The sequence below is a fragment of the Bos indicus x Bos taurus genome, chromosome 20, assembly GCF_003369695.1.
Source record: "Bos indicus x Bos taurus breed Angus x Brahman F1 hybrid chromosome 20, Bos_hybrid_MaternalHap_v2.0, whole genome shotgun sequence".
Classification (NCBI taxonomy): domain Eukaryota; kingdom Metazoa; phylum Chordata; class Mammalia; order Artiodactyla; family Bovidae; genus Bos; species Bos indicus x Bos taurus.
Genome location: NC_040095.1, coordinates 10176836 through 10194251, shown reverse-complemented (window position 1 = coordinate 10194251; position 17416 = coordinate 10176836). Strand labels below are relative to the sequence as shown.

The 17416-nt window shown below is 36.0% G+C and overlaps 1 protein-coding gene across 3 annotated transcripts in view; it reads left to right on the top strand.

Annotated features, from left to right (window-relative positions):
• The window catches only part of RAD17 (RAD17 checkpoint clamp loader component), a 34009-nt gene extending 16604 nt beyond the window's left edge, over window positions 1-17405 (top strand). For 2 of the 3 annotated variants that reach the window (XM_027520497.1, XM_027520498.1), the window contains exons 10-17: window positions 1620-1728; window positions 3561-3746; window positions 4057-4142; window positions 4260-4406; window positions 5605-5754; window positions 7928-8048; window positions 14727-14784; window positions 16642-17405. In XM_027520497.1, the coding sequence (XP_027376298.1) occupies window positions 1620-1728; window positions 3561-3746; window positions 4057-4142; window positions 4260-4406; window positions 5605-5754; window positions 7928-8048; window positions 14727-14784; window positions 16642-16906 (1122 nt within the window). In that variant the 3' untranslated portion in view covers window positions 16907-17405. The remainder of the gene's footprint in view (window positions 1-1619; window positions 1729-3560; window positions 3747-4056; window positions 4143-4259; window positions 4407-5604; window positions 5755-7927; window positions 8049-14726; window positions 14785-16641) is intronic. The other variant, XM_027520499.1, reaches the window with a different exon arrangement.
• The last annotated feature ends 11 nt before the right edge of the window (window positions 17406-17416 follow it).

Genomic DNA, 17416 nt, shown 5'->3' with positions numbered 1-17416 from the left:
AAAAACCTGAGAGCCATGGATTTACTTCAAAAAAATGGGAAACTTAGGAAATAACAGAAGACATGGTAAACAAAGATAAAAGACAAACATGGGAATGAAAGACAAATGGATAGTAAACATGAGAGGTATTCAGGCCTGCTAGTAATCAGAGAAAAAGATTGATAAACAGCGTTGCCAAAGATAAGGAAAAATGGACACTCTCACCTACCATTGCTGGGAAAAATAAAACTGGTAAATGTTACAGACACTTTGCACGACACTCTACAGAAGTATTCATGCATGTTGGCAAAGGTATATACAGTTGACTCTTGAACTACATGGGTCCACATATATATGCATTTTTTTCAGTAAATACTACAGTACTACATGATCCATGATTGGTTGAATCCAAAGAATCAGAACTACAGCTGCAGAGGGTCAACTATAAGTTATACTTGGATTTTTATCTCTGAGAGAGGCTCCTGTCACTAACCCCACACTATACAAGGATCAACTATATATATAGTATGTGTGTATCTATATATATATAGAGAGAGAGGTCTGGAATGGTTGGAAAAAAATGGAAACGTAAATATCCCTTCATTGACAGAAGTATTAGTTTAATTACTGTATAACCATAATTTTTTTTAATTATATAGATTTAAAGGAACTAACATAGATCATAAAGAATGGAATAATACATATGATCCCCACTTGTGTTTAAAAAATTAGCTCTTTGTATATACTTATAGATACTATATATACTTACAGATGTATGAGCACAAAAAATGGTCTGGAAAGGTTCCTACCAAAATGTTAGCAGTTGTGACAAAGTTGGAATCGTGGAGACTAAAAGTATACTAACTTGCATAAAGAACTTGTGAGACAGCTTTCATTATTAATACAGTTAAAAATATATTGAAAATCATAGCACAGTACTGTTTTTCTGTTTTAAGCAATTTTTACAGGACCTGAAATGGGTTCACCTTTGAGCAATCACATGAATCCAGCTAAAGTCATATTGTCGGTAAACTATTTAAGAATTTCTGAAGGGAAAAGAGAGGATAAATTTCTCTTGCGTTACACTTGATCTACCAAGGATGTGAAATGTGATATATCATATACCTTAAATAACTATGAAGTTTAGGGTTTAAATATGAGTTGATGCAGTTGTGGTTTTTTAATACTCAACAGACTATACTAATATGGTGAAGACTCCAGTGTAGGGATTTTCATATAAGTTTCAAATTTTCTTGTGTATTTAGTTTTATTGCATTGTATTATATTTTGAGGTCTCTCTCTGTGCATATATGTATATGTGTGTATCTATACATTTGTATATGTGTGTGTGTGTATGTATATATATATATATATATATATATATATATATAGTGAGAGAACTTCAAAATATTATATAGCCTAGTCCAAGTAAAAAAGTAAAACTGTTTTATAATCTTGATTATTTACTTTAAGGGGTCATTGACACTTGTACCTTCATAAGCAGACTATTTAACATGTAGGCTTTTTGGCATGCAAATTTGAAAGATTCTAATATACTTCCATTAAGTTTAGAAAATAGAGAGTTTTGGTTTTTGTTTTAGAAAACATATATTTTTAAAATTTTAATTGTTGCATTTTAGAATGGAGGAAAAATTGTCCCTGATAAAACTTCTCTAGAGTTTCTCTGTCAAGGATGCTCTGGTGATATCAGAAGTGCAATAAATAGCCTCCAGTTTTCTTCCTCAACAGGTAATTGGTAAAGATACACTCATAATATTAATTAGGTGACTAACTTTTTCTTGTTCATGAAATGAAATTAAATTAAACATACTTTAACTTGAAATTGATATATACCCACTTATATTTTTTATTGAGACAAAATAATAAAATTATGTATGTATGTGTACATAGACACACCCCTATGAACGTGTCACCATATATATTTGTATATCTGAGGTAAAACTTATTTACATAGTTTGCCACTTTACCTTTCAAAGTTAATTTGGAATGAGACTTTCTGGGAAAAAATTGTGGCTCTGCCACTTTTTAGTGACTTAATCGTGCAAGTTACTTAGTCTTTCCATGCCTTTATTTTTTCACCTCTTATATGAGCACCTGTCTCATCAAGTTATGTGAAGAGTAAGTGAGGTAATACAGAGTGTTTATTCCAGGGCTTGACACATACTGAGTTCTGAAATGGCCAGCTGTTAGAGTTTGATATTGGTTTATATAAGATATGTTTAACAAATATATTTCCACTTATTAAGAAACAAAAGGAGTGCCTAGCCATGCTGAAGTAAAGAGATAGCCCCACTAATGGCAATGAATTAATTTTTATTCTTAATGATCATAATTTACTGCACACAGTCATCATCAGAAAACTTTTAACAGGTGACCTACTCGATGCTTAACATTGAGGGATTGACCTTAAAAAATTAATAGCTCTTTGGTGCTCTCAAAATCCACCTGAAATCTAGTTTCTATCCACAAGTGTAACCTGTTCACTTAGTTTCATCTTTGTTTTTCAAAATAACTGTAAAGAATTAGACATTTTAACTCAACCAAAACCAGAATTCTGCTTCTTCCTATAGAAACATAAATGTAAATTATCCTTAGGTTCACTACTAGAATTAGGAGTGGGCCAGTTTGAGATCCTGACTACCGTTTATAATATTATTGCTCTGAACTCAGAAATTTCAGAAGGAAGAAAATAATAATTTTGGGGTGGGTTAGAAACTATATTAGCAGTTGTATGTTTTTTCATCTAATTCTCAGACCAGCCTAATGAGATAGTACTACAATTGAAAACCCAGATTCTGTGTTTCTGCTCTTCCAGGCTGGTTTTCTAAAATCATGCATTCTGAATTTTCAAAAGTAGATTTCCCAGTGAAATATGAACATGGGCATATTCAGAAGTTGGAGACTGCCCAAATCCTTAAAGAAGTAATATAGAGTCATTGTTAAGCAGGGTTTGCAGAACCAGACTGCCCAGATTCAAATCACTTGCTAGCTGATGACCTTAGCCATTTACTTAACCTCTTTATGTGTCATTTCTTTACTCTGTATAGTAATCGTTCTTCCTTCATAGTTATTGTGAGGACTGAATTGGTTAGTACATACCATGCACCAAGAATAGTACCTTGCCTTTGTGAGAAACCAAGGTAATATAACTATATTAGTATGTCATTGTGTATGTGAAAATTTGAAAGGTGTCAAGTCATATTTTATTTATTTTTATTGTTGCAGTGTTTATTATGTATTTGACACACATACACAAAACTTAAGGAAAAAAATGAATTGTATAGATCAAGCTTACTTGTGTAAATAGTTCTGGTGGGACTACATAATTTCAGTCACTGAAGATTAAATCTAGCTCATGACATACTTTCAGATGACATTTTATGTCCTTAGTAGTTTAGTAACTGAAAGAGGGCTCTGATTCAGTTTGTATACCTCATTATTATTTATTAGAAAAGCATTTAAAGTAGAATACTTAGTGTAACTATATCTGAAATGTTCTGTTTTACTTTTCATGCTTTAATTTTATTTTAAATATTGTTTCTTTGGTGTATATTATTTAGGAAAGAACAATTTACAGCCAAGGAAAAAAGGAATGTCTTCCTTAAAATCAGATGTTGTGCTGTCAAAATCAAAACGAAGACAAAAAACTGATAGGATATTTGAAAATCAGGAGGTTCAAGCTATTGGTGGCAAAGATGTTTCCCTCTTTCTCTTCAGAGCTTTGGGGAAAATACTATATTGTAAACGTAAGAAAACTATTCATTTTTTAAAAATATCTTATTATCTTACAATTAAAATTTAAAAACCCCATTTTTCAGAATGTCATATATTAGGTTCAGTTTCAAGAAAGAGCTAAGATAGGTCAGATACTCTTTGGCATGACGTAAGGAAGACATAGCAGGAAAATGTACTTAGAGTATTTTTGGATTATAAGTGGAATTAAACATAAAAATCAACTATTAAAAAAAAAATCACCTGTTGAAAAATTTTCAAATGAGAGGTGCTATATAAAGATGGTGTTGTTTTTTAATAATCCCAGACGTTTTTTTTTTGTAGGCACACCTGTAACAGAAGTAGACTCACCTCGATTACCTTCTCATTTATCAGAGTATGACCGGGATACACTGCTTGTTCAGCCTGAGGTAAAGTCTTTAATAATACCTAGTACTATTTACACAATACATGCTATTTACATTTGTGTCCATATAAATTTAACCAGTGAATTTTTACTAAAATTATATATGCTTTATTTTTTATAGGAAGTAGTAGAAATGTCACACATGCCAGGAGAGTTATTTAATTTATATCTTCACCAGAACTATGTAGATTTCTTCACGGAAGTGGATGATCTTGTGAGAGCCAGTGAATTTCTGAGTTTTGCGGATATCCTCAGTGGTGACTGGAATGTAAGACTTAAGTGTTTGGTTTATGACTATTTCCTCAGAACTGAGAAAGAAAGTTTACTTTTATTCATACTTACGTGACATTATTTTAATTAACTTTTTAATAACTATGACAAAATTAATTTCATGCAACCAGTGTTCGCAGTGAAACTTCTGCAGTGAATCTGCTTTTTCTATGTTAATGTAGCACTAATTTTTTCTAAAGTTATTTTCTAATAATAAAACTAATACATAGTTGGAAAATTTGACAAATTGAAAAGTAGATTGAAGGGAAGGAATGTGCTACTTTCTTTTCATTTTTTCTTTTGGCCATACCATGTGACATGTGGGGTCTTAGTTCCCTGACCAGGGAATGCCCTGTACTACTTTCTGTGCTTTCTGAGTTTTTAAATTTATTTATTTAAAATTTGAAATTATTCATTATAAAGCTTGTAATTTTTCTTAATATTTTAACTTTGCTCTTACTGGTATAGTAGTCACTAGATACACATGGCTATTTAAGTGAAATTAAAAATTCAGTTCCCTGGTCATGCTAGCCATATTTCCAGCATTTAAACATTTATGATACAGTTTCTGTTATATACTTAGAGTTTCACTATTTAGTAGTTGCATTTGCTTAATTATTTTATATTGCTTTTTTTATTTTGAAATTTTATAACTCTACTGACAAATAGAATATACAATGACTATCTGAACACCTTTAACTTTTGTTCATCAGTTTTCACATTTTTCCACATTTGCTTAGTCTGTATTTTTACACACTTGTTTTGGCTGAATACTTGGAAAGTAATTGGAGCATCACAGCACTTATAAGGACACTGCTCTATTACAACCACAATAGCATTATCACACCTAAAGAGAATTAATATAATCAGTATGTATTATAATTAACATAAATTCAGTAAGGATACTATCCTCCTTCCTGTTTCCCAGTTACTTCAAAAATGTATTTAAAGTTATCCCTACCACCCCGTCTGATACACAGTTAATAGTCGCACATAGCATTTGGTGGCTATGTCTCCGCTGAATTTTCTTCAGATAATTTTGTGGCATTATTATGTTTAGGGCTATGGTGAATGTGAAAAAAATGACTAGGTAGTAAATAAATACGATTAGCCTTTTTGGGGAGTCAGTAGTACCAATAAGTACTATCTTACAAATCTCTTATTTTCTTTATTTTTTATTTTTTATTCTTTTTTAGACACGCTCTTCACTCAGGGAATATAGTACATCTATAGCTACGAGAGGTGTCATACATTCCAACAAATCCCGAGGATTTGCTCATTGCCAAGGAGGGGGATCAAGTTTTCGACCCTTGCACAAACCCCAGTGGTTTCTAATAAATAAAAAGGTAAAAAAGAGAATGGTACATTTTCAATAAGTGAACTCCTTATGGTGTGTGAATTATATGCCAATAAATCTATTTTTTTTATTTAAGAGAAAAATGATCTTTCATTCTTAATAAGAAATAGTGGCTAAGGCTTTTAGTTTTCTTAGCATTATGATAAAACATTAAAAGGACAGTCTTCTTAAATGCTTTTTTAAAGAAAAAGCACTCAAAATTTGAAAGCATATGCCTGTTTTATTGGAATCAAAGTATACAGGCCTGCTTTGTTTCATTGCACTTTTTTAAAGTGCTTTGCAGATAATGCGTTTCTTACAAATCGAAGGTTTGTGGCAGTCCTGCATCACGCAAGTCTGTCAGAACTATTTTCCCAACAGCACTGCTTACTCTGTGTCATACTTTTATACAATATTTCAAACTCTTCACCAGCAAAAAAAAAAATCATGACTGGATGAAGGCTCAGGTGATGGTTAGCATATTTTAAGCAATGAATTTTTTAATTAGTGGGCTTTCCAGGTGGCTCAGTGGTAAAGAATCCACCTGCTAAGCAGGAGACATGGGTTCAATCCCTAGGTAGGGAAGATCTTCTGGAGAAGGAAATGGCAACCCACTCCAGTATTCTTACCTGAGAAATCCCATCAACAGAGGAGCCTGGTGGGCTACAGTCCTTAGGGTCACAAAGAATTGGACAAAACTTAACGACTAAACAGCAACAGAAATTTTTCATTAAACTATGTTGCACACTTTAATAGACTATAGTCTAATGTGAGCATAACTTTTATATGCACTGGAAAACCACAGCATTTGTGTGACTTGCTTTATTGTGATATTCACTTGATTGAAGTGGTCTAAAACTGAACCCACAATACTCTGAGGTATGCCTGTAGTTATATTTTTGTTTCAGTTGAAAATAAATCCTGGCTTTACCTCTAACCATCTGGACAAGTTATTTCACCTAGTATGCCTCTAGATTCTGATTCCACAGCTATAAATGTATAGGACTGGATTATTTAGAAGTCAAAAACAGGTGGCTCACAATTTGAATACAACACACAACACAAATAGATTTTTTTTAATGAATTGCCCATGTTTAAAAACTAGTTTAATAGTTAAAACTCAGATAAGAAATTCTGGCCTCAGAATTTCTTGAGTGTCCTGGGGAAAAAAAAAAAAAAAGAGGGCAACACTGGTCCATATTTTACATGGCTGTAATTGGCTCAAGCCAAGTATAACCTGCCCCTTGGTGGCGGGAGTGATGGGTGGTGCCGCTGTCCCCAGATATTCTGCTGCACTGATTTCTATTACCTGCTTGACCTCCTGTAGCATCTGATTTTGTGACCCCTGAACTAGGTCATCTCTAAGATGTCTTCCAGTTCTAAATTCATGTAGCTAAAATATGAAAGTATCATTCATTACTTGAGAAAAATCTTCCAGTGGATTTCTTGGAGCAACTGTAAGCAATTTATGTCCCTTATCGACTTGCTTTGCTCTTTATAGCATGTGTATTAATTTTTCATTTGTTACATATAAGTGATCTACAACCGTGGGCTCCTGAAACGCTAGAGATTATATTTCTCTTGCCATCACCATAACACTGCACCTCTCTTAACTGAAGAAAATACATTCTTTTATTGAGAAACAGTGTCTTCACATAATTGGTGTATGTGTATGCTCATAAACAGAAATCCTTTAATTTTTTAAGGACCTTCTACTTAAGGTGTTGTTCTTTCTGCTATTATATCAAATGTGAATTAGTTGCACAGATAAAGTGCTTTGTTAGATAATACTAGGACTTACTAGAAAAGACCCTGATGCTGGGAAAGACAGGGCAGGAGGAGGAGGAGACAGAGGATGAGATGCTTGGATGGCATCACCTACTCAATGGCCATGAGTTTGAGCAAACTCCGGGAGACAGCAAAGCACAAGGAAACCTGGGGTGCTGCAGTCCATGAGGTCTCAGAGTCAGACACGATTTAGCAGTTGAACAACAAGAACAGGACAGTTAGAAAGGACTAATCAAGCTGCTTGATGCGGCCAGAAAAGAAGACTGATGAGATAAACTTCTAAAGTATCTAGTGTAGAAACCCACACATATTGTGACATAATAAACTTATGTGTAGGAATAAATATCCATATTTAAATTTTTATTTTTCATTTCACCTTTTTTTTCTCTCTACAGTATCGGGAAAATTGCCTGGCAGCAAAAGCACTTTTTTCTGATTTCTGCTTACCAGCCTTGTGCCTCCAGACTCAGCTATTGCCATACCTCACTTTGCTAACCATTCCAATGAGAAATCAAGGTAATATACATGGGTTTTTATTATTCCCAAGAAGTAGTGTTTTATAACATTATATTTTTGTGCATCAAGTCATTTCTGTGTACCACTGACACTCAGTTTTTTCCCCGTTGTTTTTTGAATCAGAATTAATACTGCTTTTTGATAAAAAAAAGAAGTATATAAAGTAAAAATCGAAAGTCCTCTATAAACCATGGGTAATTCCTTTTCACAGATTGGTGTAAATTCTTCTAGACTTTTTTCTGTGCAGATATAATAATGAAAGTGATCTTTAATTTGCTTTTGTCACTTATCATACATAGAACGCCATATTTTATAAATTAGTGCAAAGGAGCTCTGGAGGCTGGGAAGTCCAAAATCAGGGTGCCAGCATACCCAGTGTCTGGTGAGGCCTACTTCTGATCTTGCAGATGGCCATCCTGTTGTATTCTGACGTGGTAAAGAGAGGAGGAAGAAAGCTCTCTCTGGGGTCTCTTTTATAAAGACACTAATCCCATTCATGAGGGCTCTACCCTCATGACCTAAGCACCTCCCAAAGCCCCATCTCCTAAAGGCGTTAGGATTCAAAATATGACTTTGAGGTGACAGAAACATTTAGTCCGTAATAGCAGCAATGCTAAAGTATATTCAGATCTAACTCATTCAACCTTGTTGATAATGTATTTTGGTTGATTCAGTATTACAAATAGTGTCCATTAATAGTATATTTACATTGTTTTTCCTAATTTTGAAGTTATAAGTAATGCTTTAAAAAAAAGTGAGAGATTTCCCTGGTGGTCCAGTGGTTAAGAATCCACCGTCCGATGCAGAGGATGTGGGTTCAAAGATCTCACACGCTGTGAAGCAGCTGAGCCCACCTGCTGCAACTCAAGAAAGCCTACACGCTGCACAGAGACTCCGTGCGGCCAAAAACCTGTGTGATACCCACTTGCCCGATATATGTGTACCGAGGTTTGCCTTTCTTAAAGAGCAGTTTTCCATCCGTTGTTTCTCTTTTTTTTTTTTTTCTCTTTTTTAACATATATCTTAAGGGCCATATTTCATTAACAGTCTTAGGTCACATGTCTGTGGTGCTGATCTTCAAGGTAGAACAGAGAATTTGTGTAATATTGAAAATATAATCTATTACATAACTCATCAAACTTCTCATAAGTTTTATTTCTTTTTATTGTTTGGCCACATCCCATGGTATGTGGGACCTTAGATCCCTGATCAAGAAATGAACCCACGCCCCCTGCATTGGAAGGCAGAATCTTAACCACTAGACTGCTAGGAAGTCCCAAAACTTCTCATAAATTTCAATGATAGTGTTTGTCTTATGAATGATCAGAAGAGAAGATTATTGAGTAAATGTCTACCTTCATATAAGAGTTTCATCTTTTAAGAATATTGATACTTAAAAATTTTAAATATTCTATATTTATAGGCAGAAGTGAGATGACTTTTGAATAGTGTGCATGTTTAATCTGTGAGTCAGAATCCAGAGAGTTCCCTATGCTTGCCTATTAATTTTAGATTATACTCGTATTTATTTGGCTGTGCTGTGTGGCTTATAGGATCATAGTTCCCTGACCAGGGATTAGACCTGGGCCTTTAGCAGTGAAAATGTAAAGTCCTAACCACTGCATCGCCAGGGAACTCTCAGATTACGTTAGCTTTTAAACTTAGAAATTACAAGAATGGTACAAAGGAAATTCTTGTATATCCTTCACAAAGATTCCTCAGTGTTTCATTTTTACATATTTGCCTTGTTTTCTTTGTCTTTATACACACTTGTACACAAATATATTTTTTCTGAACCATGTTTGAGGAAAGTACAGACATGATGCCCATTATTCTTAAACACTTCAGCATGTACTTCCTGAAACCAAGGATATTCTCCCATATCACCACAATATTTACAACAAAATCAGGAAATTAATTTTGATACATTACCGCTAATTCATAGTTTAATTATTAGACCCCATTTATAATTTTTAGACCCCATTCAAATTTTGCCAGTTGTCCTAATAATGCCCTTTGCAAAATAACAACAAAAACTTGTTCTCTTTCTTGTCCAAAAATCCAGTGCAAGATCAGATGATTCACTTAGCTATTCAGTTGCTATCTCTTCAGTCTCCTTGATTTAGAATAGTACCTTGTTGTTTCTTTGTCCATTATGTCTTTTTTTTGGCTGCACTGGGTCTTCCTTGCAGTATGCAGGGTTTTTCCCTGCTTGCGGCACACAAGGGCTTCTCTAGTTGAGGCTCACGGGCTTCTCTTGTTGGGCACCCTGGCTTCTGGCTGCGGAGCACTGGCTCTAGAGCACGCAGACTCAGGAGCTGCGGCACGTGGGCGTCTGTAGTTGTGGCGCATGGACTTAGTTATTCCGTGGTCTGTAGGATCCTAGGTCTTGACCAGGGATCAGTCTTGTGTCCTCTGCATTGGAAGGCAGATTCTTAACCACTGGCCCACCCCTGTCCATTGCAAATTGAAACATATAAGATTGTTACAGAATGGACTGTCCCTCAGTTTCGGTTTATCTGAGGATTTGGGTTTATCTGTCTGAGTGGATACAGGTATGTATTTTTGTCAGGAATACCACAAAAGTGATGCCATGTTCTTCTCAGTGCATCACATCAGGAGAATACAGTGTCTGTTTATACCATGCTGGTGAAGTTAACTTTAATTATTTTGTAAGGTAATTATCTCTGAGGTTCTCTAATGTAAAATTATTAAGTGTTTTGTGGGGAGACACTTTGAGACTATGTAAATATCCTGTATCTCATTAAAATTTCACCCACTGGTCACAGCATCTTTTGATAATTATTTCCTGAATCTGTGATAGTTGGCAAGTCATGATTTTCTAATGGCATTATTCCTTCTACATTCCTGTTGGTAAATTCTGCTGTAAGGTATCGCTTCACCCTCTTCTGTTTGTTTACATTAGTATGGAGTCTGGATTCTTTGTCAGCTGTTGTTTTGCACTATCATTATTTATTTTGGCCCAGATTTGGCCAATGCAAGCTGCTTTAGGTGACTTTGCCTTTACTCTTAGAGTAGTTTCTGATACAAAATGTTCCAGAATTATTTCATACTTTGCTGCCCAAAAAAAGTCTATGTTTGGACTTAGAAATCTCTAGGAGTTCTGGCTCCTTTTAGTGGATATGGACCTGTCTCCCACTTTGCTAAATATATTTGCTTAATTCTTCTGTCTATAACCTATCTCCTAACCATGCAGGCTATTCCTTCAGCTCCAGCCTGTTGCCACCAACTCATGTTGGCACAGCTGGCCACATTCTTTGTCCCATTCCCGCTGTGGGAAAGTGAATTGGTTTGATTTAATAAGAGTCCCCTTGGACAAGACTCGTCAGCATCACCTGGAAGCTAGAGAAAAATGCAGAATCTCAGGCCTCAGTCAAGACCTGCTGAATTGATCTGCATTTTAATGAGATTCTCCAGGTGATTCTTATGCAGATGTTTGAGAAGTATTGGTTTGCATTACTCATGCTGGAATCTTCTGGAGAATCATTATATCCACTAGTTACAAGTTCAGATTCCAGGATCACAACTCAGGTTTTCCATATCAAAAAGCTGTTTTTGAAAATCCTAATGGTGTCATATATTGGATTTTTAAAAAGGTAAGTGTCCAAGAGCTCTCATAGAGTTTGTTTTGCAAACTTTAGAAGGTTCACAAATATAGTCAAAAATAGGATGTTTTGGCTTTTCTTTTTATTCATCAATTTTTTTCTTCTTATTCGTCAAATTTTATCCCATTTCTTTCATTTTATTTACTGTGTCATTTCAGACATTATCACTATGTTTCTTCTTCTTTCTCTCCATCCTCTTTTCTAGTCCTCCATTAGTGTTTGTTGGAAGGCTTTAAAAAAGCATTCTGTTTTCTCTTTCATTGCATAATCTCTGTCAGTCTGTGTTCAAGGTTATGGATTGTTTCTTCTCCTTGTTCAAACAAGTCCAGATTTCCATTTGGTTCTTTTTGCAATTTTCTTCTCTATTAAGGCCTTCCCTGGTGGCTCACACGGTCAAGAATCTGCCTGCAGTGCGGGAGACCTGGATTCAATCCCTGGGTCGGGAGATCCCCTGGAGAAGGGCATAGAAACCCACTCTAATATTCTTGCCTAGAGAATTCCACGGACAGAGGATCCTGGCGAGATACAGCCTATAAGTTGGACACAACTGAGTGACTAACACAGTTCTCTTTACTGATATTCCCTATTTTATGAACCATTGTCATTATAGCTCTCATGACTTCTTTAAATAAGGTTTCCTTTTGTTCTTTGAAAATCTTTATAATGGCTCCTGTCCATGAAGTCTTTTTCTGTTGAGTTTAATGTCTGGTCCCTCTCAGAGTTTCTGTTACCTACCCTTCTCCTGTGTATGGATCACATTTTCTTGTTTCTTTGTATCATCTCACAATGTTTTGTTGAAAACTGGGCTAATTTGGGTAATATATTGTAGCTCCTCTGGATACTGAGTCACCTCCACTCTCTGGGGCTTGTGTTTTCTGTTGTTTGTTAATTAATTGTTTAGTGATTTGGCTAAACTATTGATGAAGTCTGTTTCCCTTACAGTGTGAAGCTTCTGTCACTCCTCAGTGAGCTCAGCTTTGGACATGCCCACAATCACCATGAGATGACAGGAGGGCTGTTTGTAACTGTCTCTTTCCCTTATTTTTGTTAAATTGTTTGCCTTGCTTGATATCACACCCACCTGTTCTGTTTAAGTAGTTACTGGCAGATTCCTCTATTGTTTTCAATAGTGTCAAGGGGTTATAAATTATTCCACAGTCTGATCCAGTTAAATGTGGGCATGTGTAAACCTTGAAGCGAGTGTCAGGTTTGATCTGACCCAGGGGAAGGGGGGTGGATCTTCTTACTTGTCTCTTTCCTAGTTCTTTTCTGGTAAACTAGCTGGCTTTTGCTCAGCTTATTAGTCTTACTTAAGAGGAGCTATTGGTTTCAAGAGGGCCCCTTGGCTTGAACTTCCCCAACATTCTGTTTCTTATAGAGCCAGTTCCTCTGGGCAGAGCTTCAGAGCGCTCTTTTCCTATAGGAGGCCTCTGGGCAAAATCTCTGAGCCACTCTTCTACGTGTGTGCTCAGCTGAAGGGAGCCGCTGATGATCTAGGCTTGGGCTCTCCCACTGGGGACATTCTGCCCTACAAATGAGTTGGGGGCGAGGGTGATTGCAGTTCAAAGAGGAGGCAGTGTTCTTGCACTGCTGTGCCCTGGGGTAGAGTCTCTATCCTTTGCTCGGGGCTGGGTGGAGAAAGGGAGCCCCAAACTCTCGGCTGGCGACACTCTAGGGGAAGCTCTGTGTTCTTGGCTGCGTCCACCTGGAGTGAAGTATCTCCCAAGTTGAGGAAGGGGAAGAGCAGATCATGACTCAAATGTGAGACTCTTTGCTGTTAGACATTCTTGAGTAAATATTTCCTCGTAACATAACATTTACCATCTTAAACTATTTTATTTGTTTATTGATTTGGTTGTGCTGGGTCTTTGTATCTGCACAGGCTTTTCTCTAGCTGTGGCAAGCAGGGGCTACTCTCTCGTTGCGGTGCACAAGCTTCTCGTTGCAGCGGCTTCTCTTGTTGTGGAGCACAGTCTCTGGAGTGTTCAGGCTTCGGTAGTTGGAGCTCCCGGGTCTAGAGCACACGCTCAGTAATTGTGGCACGCCAGCTTAGTTGTTCCACAGCACGTATGATCGCCCTGGACCAGGGATCAAACTTGTCTCCTGCACTGGCAGGTGGATTCCCTTAGTAAGGACGCACCCATCTTAAACTATCTTTAAGTACAAAGATCCCTTGGAGAAGGGAAAGGCTACCCAATCCAGTATTCTGGCCTGGAGAATTCCATGGACTCTGTAGTCCATGGGATCACAAAGAGTTGGACACGATTGAGCGACTTTCACTTTTCAGTAGTCTTAAGTATATTTACTTTGTTGGGCAGCCAATCTCCAGAACTTTTTCATCCTGAAAAATTGAAGCTACCCACATTAAACACTAACCACCTCCCTTCCACCCCCATGCTAGCTACCCCCTGAAAACACTGCCTACTCTCTGTCTATGAATTTGACCACCCTCAGTACCCCACTTTAGTGCAATCATACCATATTTGTTTTTTTATGACTGGCTTATTTCACTTAGCATGTCATCAGGGTTTATCCACATTGTAGCATGTGTCAGAATTTCCTTCCTTCTTGAAGCTGGGTAATATGACATTGTATATATATTTATCACATTTTGTTTATCCATTCACCTTTGATGGACACAAGTTGCTTCCACTTTTTGACTATCACCAATAATGTTGCTGTTATAAAAATGGGTATACGGATGTTTCTTCAAGACCTTGCTTTCAGTTTCTTTCTTCCCTGGGCATATAGCCAGAGTGGAATCGCTAGATCATATAGTTACTCTGTTTTTATGTTTTTGAGGAACTACCTTACCATTTTCCATAGCAGTCACACCATTTTATATCCTACAGCTTTGTCCACATCCTTGTCACCTTGTTGGTTTCTGATTTTTTTGTTAACAGTCATCCTAAGGGGTGTGATGTAGTGTCTCATGGTTTTGGTTTGCATTTTCCTAACTATTTGTGACCTTAAGCATTTTTTCATGTGCTTTTTGGCCATTCTTCTTTGGGAGAAATGTCTGTTTAAAACTTTTTTAAAATTTCTGTTTTAGCTCAGATTTCTTTTATCCAAGATATTGGAAGACTTCCTCTAAAGCGACACTTTGGAAGGTAAGCTGATCATTTTCATTTTCAAAGAGCTGTTACCTAAATAACCACCAAATACTTTATCTATTTACTCATTATATAGTCAATAAATGATATCTGTAAAGGTTAAGAAATGTATGTTGTACCAGTGATCAAAGACTATATGATCACACTGTAGACCCATCTATTGTATTTATTACATATAACAGCATTTTTCACCAGCTCAGAATCAGGTTAGATAGAATCATTGGATTACAAAGGCAGTGAAATCTTTAAAATCCTTGAGTTCAGCAAATTTTGCATAACTGAAAACCCCTTTGCTTAATGTGTTCTTAGCATATATTTGGAGTGTGTGATAGTCAGGAACTTTTTATTTCTTTATCATTGAAAATTCAGACAAGTGAAAAAAATATATAAATATAGGGATAAATCTCCATCTATACTGTTCATTCTATTGCAAAATAGTTTCTAGGCTAATATCAGTGATTAACACAGTGCTTGTAGTTCATTTCTACTTGGCTTATTTATAAGATCAAATTATGCACTCAGGCATTCTAAAAAAGGGTTAGAAAGCACTCACATCCTGGTTTAAGGATGAGAGTAAATGAGAGAAACGGCACCTATTACCCCTTCTACTAGTTCTCCTGTTCCTGGTCCCAAATGGAAAACTTGCTTATCTGGGATTTTTTTTCCCTCTACCTTCATAGATTCAATAAAGGCCTTTGTTTAATGGTTTCTTCTGTACAGTGACTTAGCTATGGGGAGCGCACCTTTCCTTTTACAGGAAGATAATAATGGGTGGATTTTAGAGCATCATCCCAGTGGGATATGATCAGGCCTCAGACCTTTTACAAACTTTCCTTTTTTCCTCACTTCTGTCTTAATCAAAGAAGGACCAGCTATTCTCACTGGCTCCTTTCCCTCCAAGATTATGACATAAAAATCAAGGGAAGACAGTTGTCTTCTGTTGTCTTTTTCCTCCTAAGATGTAATTAAAAGAACGAGAGTCACTATTTTATTATTGGTTCAAGTACTTGATCTGAATTGGGAGGCAGGATTTGTCGGTGCTCCTTATCACAATGACTGGTACTGTTGTCTTTCACTTACCATATTTAACATTATCTTTGATTTATATTGATAATGTTGAATATTCTGATACTTAAACTTGATATTTAATGTTTCTATTTAATAGCTGCATAGTTTCCTTTAATTGAACCTACACCTTGTTCTGTATTAATTTAGCTTGTTTCCAGCTTTTGTTATTACAACCTTCCTTGAAGCTAAATCATCATGTATATCAAATACTATTTATGTAGGATGAATTCTGTGAAATAAAATTGCTGAATCAATGTATATACACCTTTGCTCTATATTGCCAGATTGCTTCCAAGAATGTTTTGCCAATCTTAATGCCCACTTACAATGTTTAAGCATGTTCTTTTCTCCTAATGCTTTCCACCATTGGGTTTTATTATCTTAAAGATCTTTTCCAGTTTGAAAGATGACAATGTTATTTTAATTTCCATTTTAAAATTACAGATTAGGTTAAGCAATTTATTTAGTAACCATTCTTCTCCGTAAGCTCTCTGTTCATGTTTTATATCTGTTTTTTATTTCACTTAATTTTTTATTTTCATAAGAACTGTTTACTAAAGATATTAATTAACTTGTGTTATATAAGTTGTAATGATTTATTCAGTTTGTCGTTTACCTTTTAGTTTTGTTTATATTATTAAATAAACTGGAGTGCCTGGTTAAAAAGCACAAGGAAGGTAAATGAGAGACCACGGGAGATGGCTTTATAATCTTCAAACTCTTGATGTAATTTAAAAGAATCCTCTCCTTTGATTATTATTAGTGCCTGTGTTATGAATCTGGCAGGTTGAAAATGGAAGCCCTGACTGACAGGGAGAATGGAATGATAGAGGCGGACAGCGGAGATGAAGCCCAGCTCACTGGAGGGCAGTCTGCAGAGGAAGCACTGGGTGAACCCATTCAAAGCGCTGAACCTGAAACCTGGTCTCTTCCTCTGAGTCAGAATAGTGGGAATGAACTGCCGGCCAGCCAGCCTCAGCCCTTTTCAGCCCAGGGAGATGTGGAAGAAGAAGACATGATAATAGAAGACTATGAGAGCGATGGGACATAGAAAGCAGCCTGCCCATGAGACTGTTAACTGACAGATTCACACTCATGTTATTCAGTGGTACTTGAACGGTGATAATAGACTTCAGGTGAATTAGTTTGTTAATTCTTCTCCTAGTATTTCAGCACAGAGAACTGACCTCTGTTATGTTGAAGTAAATAGAAGCTCAAACCTTGACATAATCTCAGTTTTTTCCTCTAGTATTTATTTAGTCTTGTGAGTGGTGTTGGGAGAGGAGGTCAGTGTGTATCAAGTGCATTTGAACGTTATGCCAAATACCAGAAAATGTGAAGGAGTAATTCAGAACACAGAAACTCTATGGGCTGTAAATAAGAATTATAAATGCAATTATGAGTGTAAATAAACTTTGTGCCTTATTCACAATTTCTCTCTGGTCTCTAGCTTCTCAGATGCCATTTTTATATGTTGTACAGTGGAATATTTTAGATAACTTTCTGGAAACTGTTTACGTAATTTATATAAAATTAAAATATTGAATTTCTTTCTGTTTCT